Source organism: Diabrotica undecimpunctata, chromosome 1, assembly GCF_040954645.1.
Source record: "Diabrotica undecimpunctata isolate CICGRU chromosome 1, icDiaUnde3, whole genome shotgun sequence".
NCBI lineage: Eukaryota > Metazoa > Arthropoda > Insecta > Coleoptera > Chrysomelidae > Diabrotica > Diabrotica undecimpunctata.
This window is the reverse complement of record NC_092803.1, coordinates 120,866,145-120,882,986: the sequence shown is the minus strand read 5'-3', so window position 1 is coordinate 120,882,986 and position 16,842 is coordinate 120,866,145. Positions and strand designations below refer to the sequence as shown.

At 31.8% G+C, this 16,842-nt stretch overlaps 1 protein-coding gene across 35 annotated transcripts in view; it reads right to left on the bottom strand.

The window, feature by feature from the left end:
- The window catches only part of LOC140431103 (leukocyte elastase inhibitor-like), a 228,099-nt gene that overhangs the window by 152,413 nt on the left and 58,844 nt on the right, over nt 1-16,842 (bottom strand). Inside the window, exon 4 of one of the 35 annotated variants that reach the window (XM_072519096.1) lies at nt 629-932. The exons of 29 other annotated variants lie outside the window; for them this stretch is intronic. In XM_072519096.1, the coding sequence (XP_072375197.1) occupies nt 784-932 (149 nt within the window). In that variant the 3' untranslated portion in view covers nt 629-783. Of the gene's footprint in view, nt 1-628; nt 933-2,606; nt 3,033-8,128; nt 8,296-9,541; nt 9,719-10,355; nt 10,526-12,379; nt 12,586-16,842 lie in introns of those variants that run through there. 5 more of the 35 variants (XM_072519033.1, XM_072519081.1, XM_072519057.1 and 2 more) reach the window with 5 other exon arrangements.

Below are 16,842 nucleotides of genomic sequence, written 5' to 3'. Positions count from 1 at the left end.
TGGCTAAATTACACATTTTTATGTGATCTTTTATATCATGGATTAACAACGTATCTCCACATTATTGAAAAGTGAAAAAAGGAATTTATGATTTTATTTTTATTATTTTCATAATTTTAAAATTCCAATTGACTAATGTATTCTTAAATAGTTGACATTTTGAAAATTCCTCACTTATTAAGTATTCTGATGTTTTAGCAACGCTGTGAGGTTCTGACTTCGTAAATTTTGAATGACGTGAATTGACTTTTGTATGAAAAATTCTATATAAAGTAACTGTGAAAACATCTCCGCCGTGTAGTTCAGACAAAAGGTCGTACGTCGTACACGACAATATCGTATAAATATAAAACGGACCCAAGTATCCGCAATCTCCAAACCTAAAGGTCCCAAAATTTGACAGAAAAAGTGATAATGACAGAATTTTTTATTAAAATTATTGCTTTTAGATTTGAAAAATTTTCTAGTTGGGTATATGATGTGGGAAGTCTTAGAACATCCGCCTTACATTGCGACTTTTTGTAACTAACAAATGTTTCTTCTTTAAAAAAGTCACAAAAATGACGTCCGTTTAAATAGGACAGAGATAGAGATTGATGTTAAGGAATCGATTGGTTAAACAAAGGGACTGTTTTAATAGAGTTTTTATTAAATTTGTAGCACAGGAAATAGTTTAAAATATAGAATTAATAATAATAATTAAATATTAGAAGATATTGGAATACAGCAAATCAAGAAAATTCAATAACATTTTAAACTAACATAAATTTTACAATCGAAAGCTTAATGCTCTGGTTTAGCAATTCTTCCACTAAACAAAATATGCGACTCATAATTTGTTTGATGTACCAGTTGTACTATAAAAGGATGATCAGCAAAAAATTCTTCTGGCTCTGAAAACACCATGGCCATCCTCATCATCACTACGGCACCTAAATAAGAATAATTATGTGTAAAAACAAGCACAACAACAGTTTGTGGGTATGTACATTAAATTTGCCGATACTGTAAATAGTAACAAACTACAGATAATTAGCACCCCTACCCAACATACAGAATTTTAACTTTTCAATATTAATTCAAAACACACAAATAATTATTAACTTTCCCAAAATGAACTTGTTAGATTCTCCCAAGTTATAAAGACGGCTCTAAAACCAATGAAGCAGTTGGACCTGAAGTAAACGGAGGGAAACCAAGGATAAGCCTTAGTAAAAGCTAAGATAATCACTCTACTATCTACCAAGCAGAAATTTATGCTATAGAGATTTGTCCGCAGGAGCTAATAAAGAGGAACTGCAGGCAGAGATATATAAAAATTTTATCTGATAGTCATCTGGCATTAAAGGCACTGGAATTGACTCCAAGTTAGTTTGGATTTGGAACTGTTTACACAATTTGATTCCGATCGAAAAACTTGTCTGAGTGCCTGGACATACTGGTATTAAAGGGAACGAAAAAGTAGGCCTACTTGCCAGGGGGGAGATAAGAGAAATATTCATAGGCCAGGAACCTTTCTGAACCTTTGAGGATGATTCCAAGATCTGCTAGATATGATTAGTAGTGATCTGCGAAATATCGTAAGTCTCCGAATTTGACACTGTCGCCTCAATGGACTCATAAATAATCGGATTGATAGAAAGTGGGAATTGCCGATTGTGCCAGGCTGAAGACGAAACGGTGGAACACGTTCTGTGCAACTGCCGAGCATTGGATAAAATAAGGCTCAATACATTTGAGCATGATAAACTCGAGTCCGTAGAAGTGTCACCAGAGGCCATAATAAACTTTATTAAAAAGGATGAGATGAAAGGACAACCTTATTCCAGATATGAGCTACAATAGAGCTCTTAGATCGACTGGAATGGTGATTAAGCGCCCACTCATATTGAACCTAACCTAACTCCAAAATTTACATTGATACATACCACAATAATAGTAGTTCTTTAGTAGTTCTTTACATAGTACCCTAACTGTAAATATCAAATACTTAGAAGAAAAAATCTTTGTATAGTTAGGTTAAAAGTGATCGTTAAAAAGCAGAGTAAGGTGAAGCGTAGTGTACATCGGTAGTATTAACAATTACCGTAACCAAAATACTTCCTGTTATAACAATTCTCGTACTGAATTTCAGTGTAGAAGATTGCATTAAGCGGTGTATTGGATATAAACTAATCTTAAAATTTCCAGCTTTATTCTGCAGATATATAATGTTTACCGAAATGACGTTAACAACTCTTTAATTATTATAAACTAAAAATTACGACTTAAAGGTTAGTTAAAATATAGATAATCACCCGATCTCAATTGAAGTTTCAGGGGTATCTTAGGATTTAGTGTCAGTCGATGTGGTCACGTGGTGTGGTCAATGATAACTACATGTTTTCATGTGAAAAGGTAAAATAAAAAATTGTGCAGTTTTAGATTACAGTTGTAAGACATTGTATTTAAACAAATCTGCTAAATGGTTTTAAAAAATACTGCTAATCTACTAATTGATAATATTAATCAATACTCTTATATCAAGATTAGGTTAATATTATATTCAAGAGTAAATGTTCATCTTTGGGAAGTAGTTAAGGAAAGGCTAACTAACACCTCAAAAATAATATTAAAATGTTTATTATACTTAAAATACATTGGTTTAAGATACAATACAATGGTTACTTTATCATTTGTTTCGTTTCAAAACTTACTATGTCAGCACTGGCACATATTTTACCAGAGACTACCACAGACTAAAAGGTAACTTATTTTATCCATTTCTCAGGACTGTCATAAATTTTCTGATGTTTTATCTTCATAATTGACAAAACGTTTAAAGAAATCCTTTATCTAGTACATATATCCCATTAGTAATTTGCTTTACAATTCATCCCGCGTTTGATGTGATTTATCTACAGGGTGAAAGATTTTTCCTTTAAATAAAAGATGCAGTTGTATGTCTTTAACACAAAGTAGTATTATAAACGGATGATCCGCTACAAAATTGGTTTGAGGCGTAAGTGATCGTTTCATTCTTATCGCGGCCCCTAAAACACAAACTCTTTAATATATTTATTTGCATTTCATATGTTTAGTTATAGAAAGCGTGCAGGTAAGATTAAAATACTGATACTACTGTACAAAATATCCCGTTATTGACTAAATTGTTAAAATATTTACATAATACCTACCCACTACTTTCAAAGGAATATAAATACAAGGATTTGATCACCTATACAGATACACTAAACCAGACAACACTAAAATGGCTGTTATTACTGTAAAGGAAAAAAATTGGCTTTACAGCAAACCAATTACATAACTATGAATAGAAGTTCTAAGTAAGAAAATGATTATTAAAAACTAGAGAAAAAACCAATAAAGAAGTTATAGTATAGTATGGTGTACCATACTATGTATATGGTAATTCATGGCTCATGGTAGTAGCAATCAGACTGTGAAGATTCCGAGAGCGAAAGTCGAAGACGACGGAGAGTTATATGACAAAAAAGTGTTAAATAGAACGAAGACAAGAAAGAGAAGATCAGAGATATCAAAAACTAAATGATTAGTATCCTTCACCTACTTTATTGAACTATGTCGAAAACTGCAAGAAAAAAAAAACAGAAAACAGGAAAGTACCTATACATTATCAAGGAAGCCTTTGGTCTTTATACAGGAGGGTACCGAAAGACATGATTTATCATTTTCTGTCCAAACGTTTGTGTGCGAGCTAGTCAAGTACTGATTTTGAGTAGGTTATTGACACTCAATTAGCCTGGCATAGACAGAAACGCAAACTGGTAACCCTACTCACTTATGTTTTACATTGGGAGAAGATAAATGCACGTAACCGCCATCTATTTTGGACAGCAGTAATTGAAAACAACTCCGTTATTAAAAACAAACAAAAAGATAAAATGAACCTATTAATCTAATTTAAAAATAAAAAATGTTGCGAATGGTTTGAGATATAACACGGGTAGAACGTTGGAGATTGTCTTTCCCCGACAGAGGTGGAGTGATGACCTAAGCACATAAGCAGAAGTGATTTATAATGATATATAAACCAACCAAGTTTGCTGAGCTATTTGATAAAAAACTAATAAGCAAATCAAGCGTTTATTGAAGTGCAAAGCTGCTAGTAAAAACCTAAGATTGTGCTTGGTTTATTGTTCTACTCGTATACGAGTATTCTCATTCCTTAGAGATTTGAGTGGGTCAATGGATCTTAAACAGCGACAGTTCCAAGTGTGGAATTATTGAAAAACAAAATGGAGTAGGAACTAAAATTGCTTCAAAAAGGCTTTGCCAGCACCAGACATATTTTTAAGTTTTCAAAGAAAAAAATCTACATAAAACGCAATATTTGTGTAGACACGACACTTACAAAAATAGGTAAAATTAAAACCCCTTCACCTGGTAGTATAACTATAATGGTAAGTTATAAAACTAGAATAATTGTATCCCAGTTGGGTTGTACGTTGTAACAACAAATTTGACTTCGTTAATAATGTCTACCCTAGTGCGGGAAAAGTACTCGAGTGCAAATCAAAATAATGTAAAGCCATCCCAGTATGCTGAAATTAAACATTGGTATAGAGAACATATGCAATCAATGATGACCGGATTTATTTAAAAAATAAACCGCTATAAAAGGGAGTATCTAATGACCCGACATAATCTGAAATTTAAAGACCTTTATTATCTATTAATAAACCTCGCCCCTGTCCCCAAAATAAATATCTTAATCATTAAGGAAATGTGGGGTTCTTAAATATTCTTAATAATAATGAGCTATGAACCAAATCAAGAATCTACAAGACAAGAAGCATCAAAAAACGAAAGACTACTTACTGGAAACAAAAAAATGAGACCTAGAATAATCTAAAAAATACTCCTAATAGATAGTAACGTACTAAAAATAAGAAAATAATGAAATGAACATTGCATTCAACAATCGAATTACCCAAAGAATAGAAGAAGTGATGAGAATCACTGGCTGTTCCATCAGAACGTTGGCTGTTTACGAAAAGAGATGAGCCTAAGTTCGAATGGATCGGGCGTTCGAAGACAAAACAAACAATTTGACTAAAATTCGAAAAGAAGAAGAAAAACAATATTTACGTAGTAACTAGCTCATTTACAGAACTTCATATTATCAAGAAAAAAAAATATGTACAACAAAATAATATACCCTAAGAAAATGTGTAATAGAAGTCACGGTATAACTCTAATATGTTGAAAAAAGTATCTACTGTACTAATTCGTACATAGTACAATTTATGTAGCTCAAGATAAATCATACTCCCATAATCATAATCATACATAACGCCAAGGAAAAAGAAGGGTAGAAAGGAATGGTAGTGAATTCTAAATGATGATCATAATTTACAGAATTTCAGAAGGCATAAGCCCAAATATCCTTACAAAAAAAATCTGCGTAGAAAAGGCGAAGGGATTATATTGTGGAATATCTCACGCGGGTTTGTTTCAGGTTACATTTCTTTATTAATACAGAAGCTTGGAAATAACATCGTAATAACCAAAAACATTGCGTGATACAGTACAATGTCAAATAAACAATACGCGTGAGTTAACAATAAAAACCTTTTGTGCGACCCTGTAGAGTCAGTAGAAATTATGTTTCATAGATGTAGTATTTAAAAGCAACTTTTGGTTTTACGATATTATTATTGTTGTTAGTAGTAGAGTTTAGACACCGTTCTATTTACGCTGTCGAACTGGCCTGTATTACAAGTGCAACATGGAAAATAGGTTGGGCTAGCCAGGTGATTGCCCAACATCACTGTTTATATTTAGTGATATTAAGTTTAAGAAACGACTAAGATGCCGATAGATACAGTTGAGTCTATGGTCCTTTACCCGTGCGTCATTAATACCTGGCGAGATAAAACACATACTTTTTATCTAGCATCATTGTCTTTCACGCATGAAACTAAAGACAAACTAGCTACCACCTGTTATTAAGTAAAGACACATGTTATTTTTATGAACACTCTGGACTCAATATATCGAAAAGAAAAAGGTACAATAAAGACGCTTGCACAGACAGTTGTTTTCACAACTAATTTTATATTGAAGTTTGAAACTTTATGGTAAGTCTATTTTATTTTGCCATTAATTTACATACAAAGTTAACCTCATTCACACAGTTAAAGAATGATTTTGTGTAAGTTTCCGCAAAAGTAAAAGAAATGACAAAAAGAAAATGTTAGAATTTCTTAAGATTATGCCTGAAAATACTCTTATCTCACAAGCACTAGAACTCGATTTAAATTTAATCGAGTACTTTCAATTAGAAAAAAGGAATGAGGACCGTTGAAACCGTTCTCATTCGTTCAAAAGGTACAAAATGTACAATTTTCAAATGTGAACTATTATATGATGACAAGCATATATATTATTATTATTTATTTGCCAACTTTATTACATAACAAAATATTTATAATTAGGAACTTTTTCTTTTTGGCAATATACGAAAAACTACTGATTTACCTGAGGACAATAAAATGGCAATTCGAAATACAATATCTAATATGTACTATAATAGGATAGTACATATTAGATATTGTATTTCGAACTTTCTGTTGAGAATTACAAGTAGGACTTAACATATTATAGTAATATATTAAAATAAATAACTTTTTAGAGAAACGTGAAACCCGTGAAGCGTTGATCAATGAGCTGCAGGCTAAAGAAATTGTTTCTACAAGTAAAACATCCTTGAGAAGATTATTAAAAGATTTAGGCTTTAAATTTAATAAAGATGATCATTGAAAGAACTCATATCGCAGTACAACGAGCGTGTTTCTTGCGTAAATACATGGAAAACAGAAATAGTACATATCCACGAGAAGTTGTATTTTTAGACGAAACGTGAATTTTTTCTAGGGAAAATAAAATGATGTCATGGCAGTATGACAACAGCAGAAGTGTACGTAAACCAGATTTTTATGATGGAAAAAGATTTATTGTGGTTCATGCCGGTTCAGTAAAAAGTTTTATTTCAGACGCCAGTTTGTTATTTGGTTACAAATCCTTGACTGCAGATTATCACGGTGAAATGAATAGTACAATATTTACTAAATGGACAAGCACACAATTACTTCCTAATTTAGAACACCCATCTTTGATTGTTATGGACAACACACTCTACCATAGTAAAATAATGAATAAACAACCTTCCGCTAAAATCAGAGTTTATAGATTGGTTGAAAAAATGCAATGTTAATTTTAATAAACATCAGTTAAAACCAGAATTGTTACTATTGGCCAAGATGAATCGACAAGAAAATATATATTGTCAGATTTATAGCAGATTTTAATGCTATCGAATTAGTATAGGCAGATTTTAAGACTTACTATAATACATAATTTATTGGCAAAGATGGATATACAGATGAACATGTTTTAAGATTGTGGAAGAAAGCAATTCAAAAGTGTAACGATGTTGCCTGGGCAAAGTGTGTAGAACATATTATCAAATTATTTGAACACTGGTTTATTAGAGAAGAAAATATGTGTAATATTAATATCGAACCTGAAATAATTAACATTGTAGATTTCAGTTCAGATTTTGAAAGCGATGAAAATGAAATATGAGAAACGAAAAACATACGTTCAAAATTTTTGAGTTTGAAAGAATTTATTAAGCTACTTCAAACGTAGCTGTAATTTTGCACCAAAATTTTGATAACGTCAAATGTTATAATATAATCCGTGATCGTAGCCACTTTCTGTCATTTGTTGTTGCATGGAGTAAATTTCCGACTTATTTCGGATGCTTTAAATAATGCCGTACGGGTAAAGAACTATGGACTAAACTGTATTATGTCTATAGTATATCCCGAATAAATTCAGAAGACTTAGGAATTATGGATGCAAGCAGTCTTGACCAATTCTGTATTGTCACGTCAACTGGAAAAATCATGTCAAACATTTTCACTGCCAATTAAGACAATCACCTAAATCTATAATTCTAATTGATAAGTGGACGATAATAAAAATTAAGGAAGATGACACTGTAGCCCAACTACTTTATTCACTTGAAACACGTTTGTCCATTTTTTTAAACAGAAAAGCAGTCAATAAAACAGAAAAACTTTACGTACTGTACTAGTAAGTTCTAAATTATTTAAACAGGTCGCCCGATTCTTCCGCTAAATAATAATTGTAACGAAGTGTCTCCATTTTCGGCATTTTCTTTCGATGCAAGACACATAAAAAAGGGATGATCGGCAATGACTTCTTTTATTCTAGGCATGCGTCTCTTCATAATGGTTAGAGCTGCGAAACATAACATGATGTGAGATTTCAGCACACACACGGTATAGGTGTTATCCTAAGTTAAATATTAAGCATGTAACTGTTATTTAACATTAACACAAATTATCCTGTTACTTGATACTCTTGTAATATGAGGACAGCCATATATTTTTAAATTCTTTAAGTGTCCTTAATAACCATTTTGCAGAAAAGCAAATAAGCTCAACTTTTCAAACTCATTATCAATCTCATTTCACACATTAAAATATATCCAAAAAATCACGTCAGCGCCTTTTTACAATAAACACGGTATATCAATAATTACATAGAAATATATACGAATATCTATTAGAATAAACACCTGAATGAAAATATAAATAACAAATTTAACAAATAAGTGAGAGAGCATAGGTTACGATGGTTTGGGCATGTGCAACGTCGAGACGTTAATCACCTAAGACGAAGAATTTCTGATCTGCGGATTCCTAGGAGAAGTAGGAGTGGAAGACCAAAGAAGACCAGGGGGAGATGGTTAGGCAGAACTTGTCGCTAAAGGTGATTGATGACTCAGATAGAAACTTAAAAGAAATGTAATAGGGGAAGCCGACTCCGCATGGGGATAACGGCAAAGAGAATTATGATGATAAATATGATGAAAATGAGGATAATATTAGAGACTAAAGTTACAAGATAACTCCCGATAGAGAGGACGTAGAGTCTACAAACTTGGTTTATAGTTCATCTAAGACATACATCCATGGTGTGTCCAATTTGAGGGTAACAATTTTATCGAGTATTTCGATATTCCGTTCTTTATGACAGTGTGATTATATTCCGTTCATTAACGTGTAATTATAAGTACAAAAGGACAAAACAACCGAGGAGTCGCTACAAGTGGTGGTATTTTATTTACTACTTATAATGCAAAGTTGTGAACTGGCCTATATATTTCATATGTTACGGCTTTTTGCTTAGATACGTCTACGAAGTTTCTAATTTTGTTTAACAAATTACAGTTTACATACTTTATTAATATTAAAGTTAACTAATGCCCAACATATTTTGTATATTATGATATCTATTGTGTATTTCGAAATTTTTTTAAAGATGCCAGAAACTACAGATTTCAAGCTATAACTCTAGATCCAATTGTATAATCCACTCTACACGTTTATCCTTATTTTTTATTTATACAAGCAGTGTTAATATAAATACGTTTTACAAACTCAGAACCAACAAAATATACATACTTTCTCATATATATGTAACTAACACGGTTTACTCAAGTTCTAAGCAGGCCGCCCGATTCTTCCATTGAATAATAATTGTAACGAAGTGTCTCCATTTTCGGCATGTTCTTTTAATGCCAGACACATATAAAAAGGATGATCAGCGATGACTTCTTTAAATCTAGGCATGCTTTTCTTCATAATGGCTTTTTTAGCTGCGAAAAATAATATTTTGTAAATTTTTAAGAAGCACACGATGTAGGGATTATTCTAAACTGGTTATTTAACACTAAAACACACACAGTTATCCTTTTACGTAAAATTTTCGCTTACATGATGCATTTGCTGCTGATATATCTCAATTTAACTGTGATATAAGAAGAGAATATTGCTATTTTATTTATATTTTATATAAACAGACAGACACGACTGTGTCTGTTTTCAATATGCCTCCAGTGAGTTTTCGAAGTTAACTGAAATTTCCACATTGCAGTCAAACTACCATTATATAGATATTCTAATACTTTAGCATCATAAGATATTTCAGAAAAGCTGGTTTTCGCAATTTTTCAATTCCGATCAATTACGAATGAATGCCAGCAAAAATACGCGCCAAAAAATGTTTATCAGCAACTTTGCATTTGCTCAGCTGGAAAAATCATGTCAAACATTTTCACTGCCAACTAAGACAATCGCCTAAATCTATAATTCTAATCGATAAGTGGACGATAATAAAAATTAAGGAAGATGACACTATAGCCCAACTATTTTATTCACTTCAAACACGTTTGTCCATTTTTTTTAATTATACAAGCAGTCAATAATACAGAAAAACTTTACGTACTCTACTAGTAAGTTCTAAATTATTTAAACAGGTCGCCCGATTCTTCCGCTAAATAATAATAGTAACGAAGTGTCTCCATTTTCGGCATTTTCTTTCGATGCAAGACACATAAAAAAGGGATGATCGGCAATGACTTCTTTTATTCTAGGCATGCATCTCTTCATAATGGCTTTTTTAGCTGCGAAAAATAATATTTTGTAAATTTTTAAGAAGCACACGATGTAGGGATTATTCTAAACTGGTTATTTAACACTAAAACACACACAGTTATCCTTTTACGTAAAATGTTCGCTTACATGATGCATTTGCTGCTGATATATCTCAATTCAACTGTGATATAAGAAGAGAATATTGTGATTTTATTTATATTTTATATAAACAGACAGACACGACTGTGTCTGTTTTCAATATGCCTCCAGTGAGTTTTCGAAGTTAACTGAAATTTCCACATTGCAGTCAAACTACCATTATATAGATATTCTAATACTTTAGCATCATAAGATATTTCAGAAAAACTGGTTTTCGCAATTTTTCAATTCCGATCAATTACGAATGAATGCCAGCAAAAATACGCGCCAAAAAATGTTTATCAGCAACTTTGCTATTTGATAATGTACTTTTCTATTGTGACTATAACAAGTCAAATAAAATCGGAAATGCAGTTGTAACGATACGAAAAGCGCTAAGTAGAGTGGGACCCACTGGAAGGTCTGGAGTGCTGATAAAATTAGTCCAGGAATATAAGACTTCACTAGGACAAAAATTATAACGGTAACCGATAATTGATTTAGCGACTACAAGTATATACAAAAAAAACCTATAGTTTTGCTCCCTAAAATCTGGTTTTATCTAAGTTTTTTATTATTAACAAAAAACGTCAAAATATGTGTGCTTTTTGATTCTTTTAGCTATAAACAATAACCAGTACTTTTTTAGAGCTTAAAAATTATTTTTTTTTACTCATCAACAAACCTTTAAAATGATGGATTATAAAACTCTCTGGAATTATTTGTTGCTCCGTAAACTGCCAATGAGTGTAAAAGAATCAATTTTATAAAATTAACAATAAATTTCACAATTAATCATTACTTAACAAAATATTTTAATAAACAATTTAAATTTAGTGAATTTCTAGGTTAAATATAATGGCAGAATTAAATATAATGGCAAACTGATAAAGGAGTTGGAGCTGGAGTATACGAAAACCAACACTAAGCCTTAGTGAAAGACTAGGTAGTCACTCCACAATTTTCCAATCAGAAATTTATGCTATAGCTGCAGAGACAGATCTATAGAAATTATATCTGATAACTAGGTGGCATTAAAGGCATTACAATCGAATCGGATTGATTACAAATTAGTTTGGAACTGTCTTCAGAATCTTATTCGGATTGGAAAAAGCATTAAGTTTATTCTGACTACCTGGACATACTGGCATTAAAGGGAACAAAAAGCGGACCTACTTGCCAGGGGAGGGGCAAAAGAAACATTCAGAGGCGCAGAATTTGTCATTGGCATAGTAAGAAGCACAGCCAAAAGAACAATATTGGATTGGGTAGAACGGATCAAGCGTAACCACTGGTACAAACAAAAGGGTCTCAAACATTCAAAGGCTTTTATACATGAACCTTCGAGGAAAGGATCCAAAGATCTACTAGACACGAATAGAAATGATCTGCGAATTATCGTAGATCTTCTAAAAGGATACTAAAAATTACAATTTAAAGAGAAAAAACAGTGTTTTCTATTAAATTCATATCTTGCGTAAATTTTGGGACACACATTATTAGTTTTTCAAAAATAAAAGATATTAATTGCGTACGTTGCTGTTTATTGTTTTTAGTCAAAAATTGGGTACAATATTGAAAGGCGTTTCCAATAATAGGTCATTCGATTTGTATTATTCACATTTTAAATATTTAATAAAAGGTTTGGCAATTTTTGTGATACGGGTTTGGTTTATACAAAGAAATGTTTCACTAAAAATGTGTTTGTTATATGTATGTAAATTTGCTTCGCAGATTTATAGTCGGTAAAATTATTGAACTTAATTGAAATCGGAATCTTCAAATCTACAAATATTGGAAGAAGGGTTTTCTACTTTGCCAGTAAACAATGAATTTACAGCCCCGCCTCCATTTTCTTCCATCCCTTTGATCACAAACATAATCAAAAATGCATGATCAGCAATAAACGTTATACGACGAGTTCCCAAGCAGCACATCTTCTTTATTCTCCCTAATATGGAAAAACTCTTAGATAAATATCTTAACAGACAGACCTAGGGTTATTCAAAACTATACTAGAATCAATACGATTACTGTAGTGTGTAGTTTAAGACATAAATATTAATTTTTACTAATATTATTAACAATAATATTAACTTAATAGAGGTATATGCCCATACTGCAGAAAGAAAATATGATAATGAAGTAGAAATTCGGTATAATAAGTTTAGGGTAACATTACTTTTATTACCTATTGAATAATATGATCACAATACAATACAAAATTGAAAGTTTTGTCGTACTTGGTAGAAGGGCTTTCTACTTTGCCATTAAACAATAAGGTTACAGTGCTGCTATACGACGAGCTCTCAAGCTGCACAATCTGTCTGATTCTCCCTATTGTGAAAAAGATCTTAAATATATATCTTAACAGATAGACATAGGGTTATTCAAAACTACATACACTAGGAACAATATGATTACTGTAGTTTGTAGTTTAAAGATAGAACAATTAATTTTTTATCACAAAATTGTGTATTTTTTTTATACGAAACAATGGCCAAACTAGTGTTTGTTACATTTAAGCGAGTTACCGCAAGAGATGAAGCAACATTTCCTCTTTTATATCATTGCTGTGTATTGTTTATCATAATTACAAAATATGATAATGAAAAATATAATATGATGATAACTGGAAATAAATATCAATACCCATGAACTATTTTCATACAGTTGCCACGATTGGTTATATCATTCTATAACGTATGTCTTACGAATTGCATTTCTACGTCCTCTGTTCTAAGTACCAGTAATGGATTGGTTAGTGATCAGTGTAGTAGTGTCTGGGGGCTCAGCAGACTGAGACCTCGGAAGAGACCCCGAAGAAGACATTAAAGAGGATGTTGAAAGCTCTGATAATCGACGCTTGTAATTTCAATGTTCGATCCGGAAGACTGCTTAATAATAATTCTTGTAATTTTATTAATATTAGCTCTAGGTTTATTTGTACTAACCGAGAAAATGTTATACAATTTCATGTACAGGGTGTTTCATTAATAATTGGAAATATTTTAACTGTAGATTCCTGGGCTCAAAATATTAAGGTTTGACCCAAATCACTTAAAGAAAATGTGGCTCCTTACTGAGTTACAGGGTGTTTATTTAAAAATTGAAAAACTATTTGTATTCAGTACTTTAAATTTGACATCCTCGTCATACTTGGCAGGAAGTGTAGGTACTGTGGTACTGTACACTCTGCTAAATTATGTTAAATAAACGTTTCTAGATACTATCAGAAGCGTACTACAGGGTGAAGGATGGTTGACCCCTCACAAATTCTACGCCACTAGCGGAATTATTATTTTAGCACAATTTTTAGATTTTCCAATACTTTGTATGCAAATAATATACTCTTCATTAATGATTATTCTAATTAATGTATTATGTCGGTGTTATTGGGTTATAGGTAATAGGATTGCATTTATTTAAGCATATAAAATTTTAATCGATAGTTTAATTTTAAAAAAGGTAATGGAAAAGATCCTAACTGCTACAGAGGATTAAGTGTTATACCTACTTTCGGGAGATTGTTTGGAAAAATAATAAATGGAAAAATACAAGATGATGTAGGACATCTAATTAGCGAAGACCAAAGTGGATTTACGCCTGGTAGATCTTGCACTGATAACTTGTTTATACTCCAATAATTAATAGAAAAAAGAAAAGCGGTTGGTACCGAAGTACATCTAGCCTTCATCGACCTAGAAAAGGGGGAAGGTTAAATTCCGAGACTTAAATTGTGGCAAGCTTTACAACAACTCGGCATTAGTCGATACCTTTTAAGAATAATCACAGAAGTATACAGGGATATCACTATTTACCTAAAAATCCGAAATAGACTATCAGAGCCAATAAAAGTAACTAAAGGAGTAAAGGATGCAGTATGTCACCCTTACTGATTAATTTATATATTGAGGCAGCCCTCCAAAATTGGAAAAAACACTGCCAGCGAACGGGAATGGTAAGGTAGGAAATGACGTAATGTTCTCCCTGAACTTTGCGAGTGACCAAGTCGTCCTAGCACAAGATTCTTATGATCTAGAATTTATGATAAAGCGTCTATACAGAGAATATGTAAAATGAGGTTACAAGTCAGCATGAAGAAAACACAATATTTAGTTATCAAATCAGATGCAAGGTTTGAAGTGTTGATAGACGAGGACGTGTAAATCAAACAAAGTGGAAAAATTTAAATATTTAGGTGCACTCATTGATAAGAACGGCTTGGGAGAAACCGAAATTAAACACCGAATTAATCAGGGACGTAAAATTGTAGGATGTCTGAACTCCTTATGGTGGGATCGCAACATTTCCAAAAGGAACAAAAAAGAATAGGGCAAACCATGGTTGAATCAGTTCTTTGTTATGACTCTGAAGTATGGGCAATTAATGCAGACCTGAAGGAAATATTGTTGGCAGTTGAAATGGATTATTTTAGAAGAAGTGCTAGAACATCAAGGCTGGAAAGAAAGACCAACGAATCTATAAGAAATAACATAAATGCTACAGAAACGGTCATTGACAGAATAGAAAGAAGAGGTTTAAAATGGTTTGGACACCTATTGAGAATGCCTGACGAACGTTGGCCCCAAAAACTTCACAGATGGAAGCCCCCTGGAAGAACAAAAAGAGGTAGACCTAAACACTTATGGAATGAAGGAATTAGAAGTGCGATAGAATCGAGAAGTTTGAAGGAGGAGCATGCCTTGGACCGGGAGGAATGGCGGAGGAAAACGGGAATACGGCGATAGACGTCTTCAAAATGTACTGTATTTACAAGTTGGACCCTGTTGGGATATTCAAAATCCTTATCTATTTCGAGAGTCACATTTTCAACATTACTTTAAGATTAATGTACGGTGCGGTATATTTGAAGATAGTTTGTTGGGTCCTTATGAATTGGCAGCAAATTTGAATGGTTACTCGTATTTAGTTTTTATAAGTTTTTGACGATCCAGAAGATTTGCCACTTAATCAAGGAAGATATATATATATATATATATATATATATATATATATATATATATATATATATATATATATATATATATACAGGGTGTTTCAAAAAAAGGTAACCCCGTCTCTATGGTAGGTAAAAAACTGAAAAATAATTGGGGTTTGCTTAGTAAAAAATTTTTGTAACGCCATCCGTTTTCAATATACAGGGCGTTGAAGAAAAAAAAATTTGAATTTCTGAAAATATTTCTGAACATATTTCTTTTATTTTATACTTCGTTAACTATTAACTTTATTAAAGGCATTTTATACCAAAATTCAGAAGTATTGATGTTTTTGTCTATTTTTCTTTCATTGCTTGGAGTAATTGCGTTAAATCTGAATTATGTAGTTGATTTGTAAAATGCGATTATCTTGAAAACAGTTGAGTTTTAAAGTTATTAACAAGTATACCTTTTTTTGTTAAAATAATGTATATTTAATATTTTATATCACCAATACCGATAACTTAAAGAGCAAAAAAGTTAAGTGCAAATGTATACCACATATGTGGCATATGTAGCGCCCTCTATCAGCTACATTAACGCATGCATCAAATTATAATTTATTATGTTTAATAGTACCCAGTTATGAATTTTGATACATAAATGTTTACAAACCTAAAAGTTATAGCGAAAACTAAAATTTTAAATTTCCACCACCCTGTATCTTTGTTAATATCAACATTTTATTAAAGCAATTTTGCTTAAATCGTAATATTTTAAGGTGTTGAATCTACGGTTTCTTTTTGTACAATTACTTAAGGACCACCCTGTATATATATATATATATATATATATATATACATATATATATATATATATATATATACATATATATATATATATATATATATATATATATATATATATATATATATATATATATATATATATATATATATATAGTTCATGCAGGACGGAGCTCCGCCTTATTGTCCTTTAATAGTACGAAACTATCTAGATAGGCAATTTCCCCATCATTGTATTGGCACAGATAATGAAGTTCCGTGGCCGCCTAGAACACATGAATGCCCTTAAATTTTTATTTCTGGGGGTATATGAAATCACTGGTATACTCACAAGAATTAAATAATCGTCAAACACTATGGCAGCAAATAGTAAATGCCGCTAATTTTATTGCCAATCAGCCAAATATGTTTTGTTAGAAGATCGTTTAACGAAAGCATTGATAAGCTTTTTGAGGTAAATAG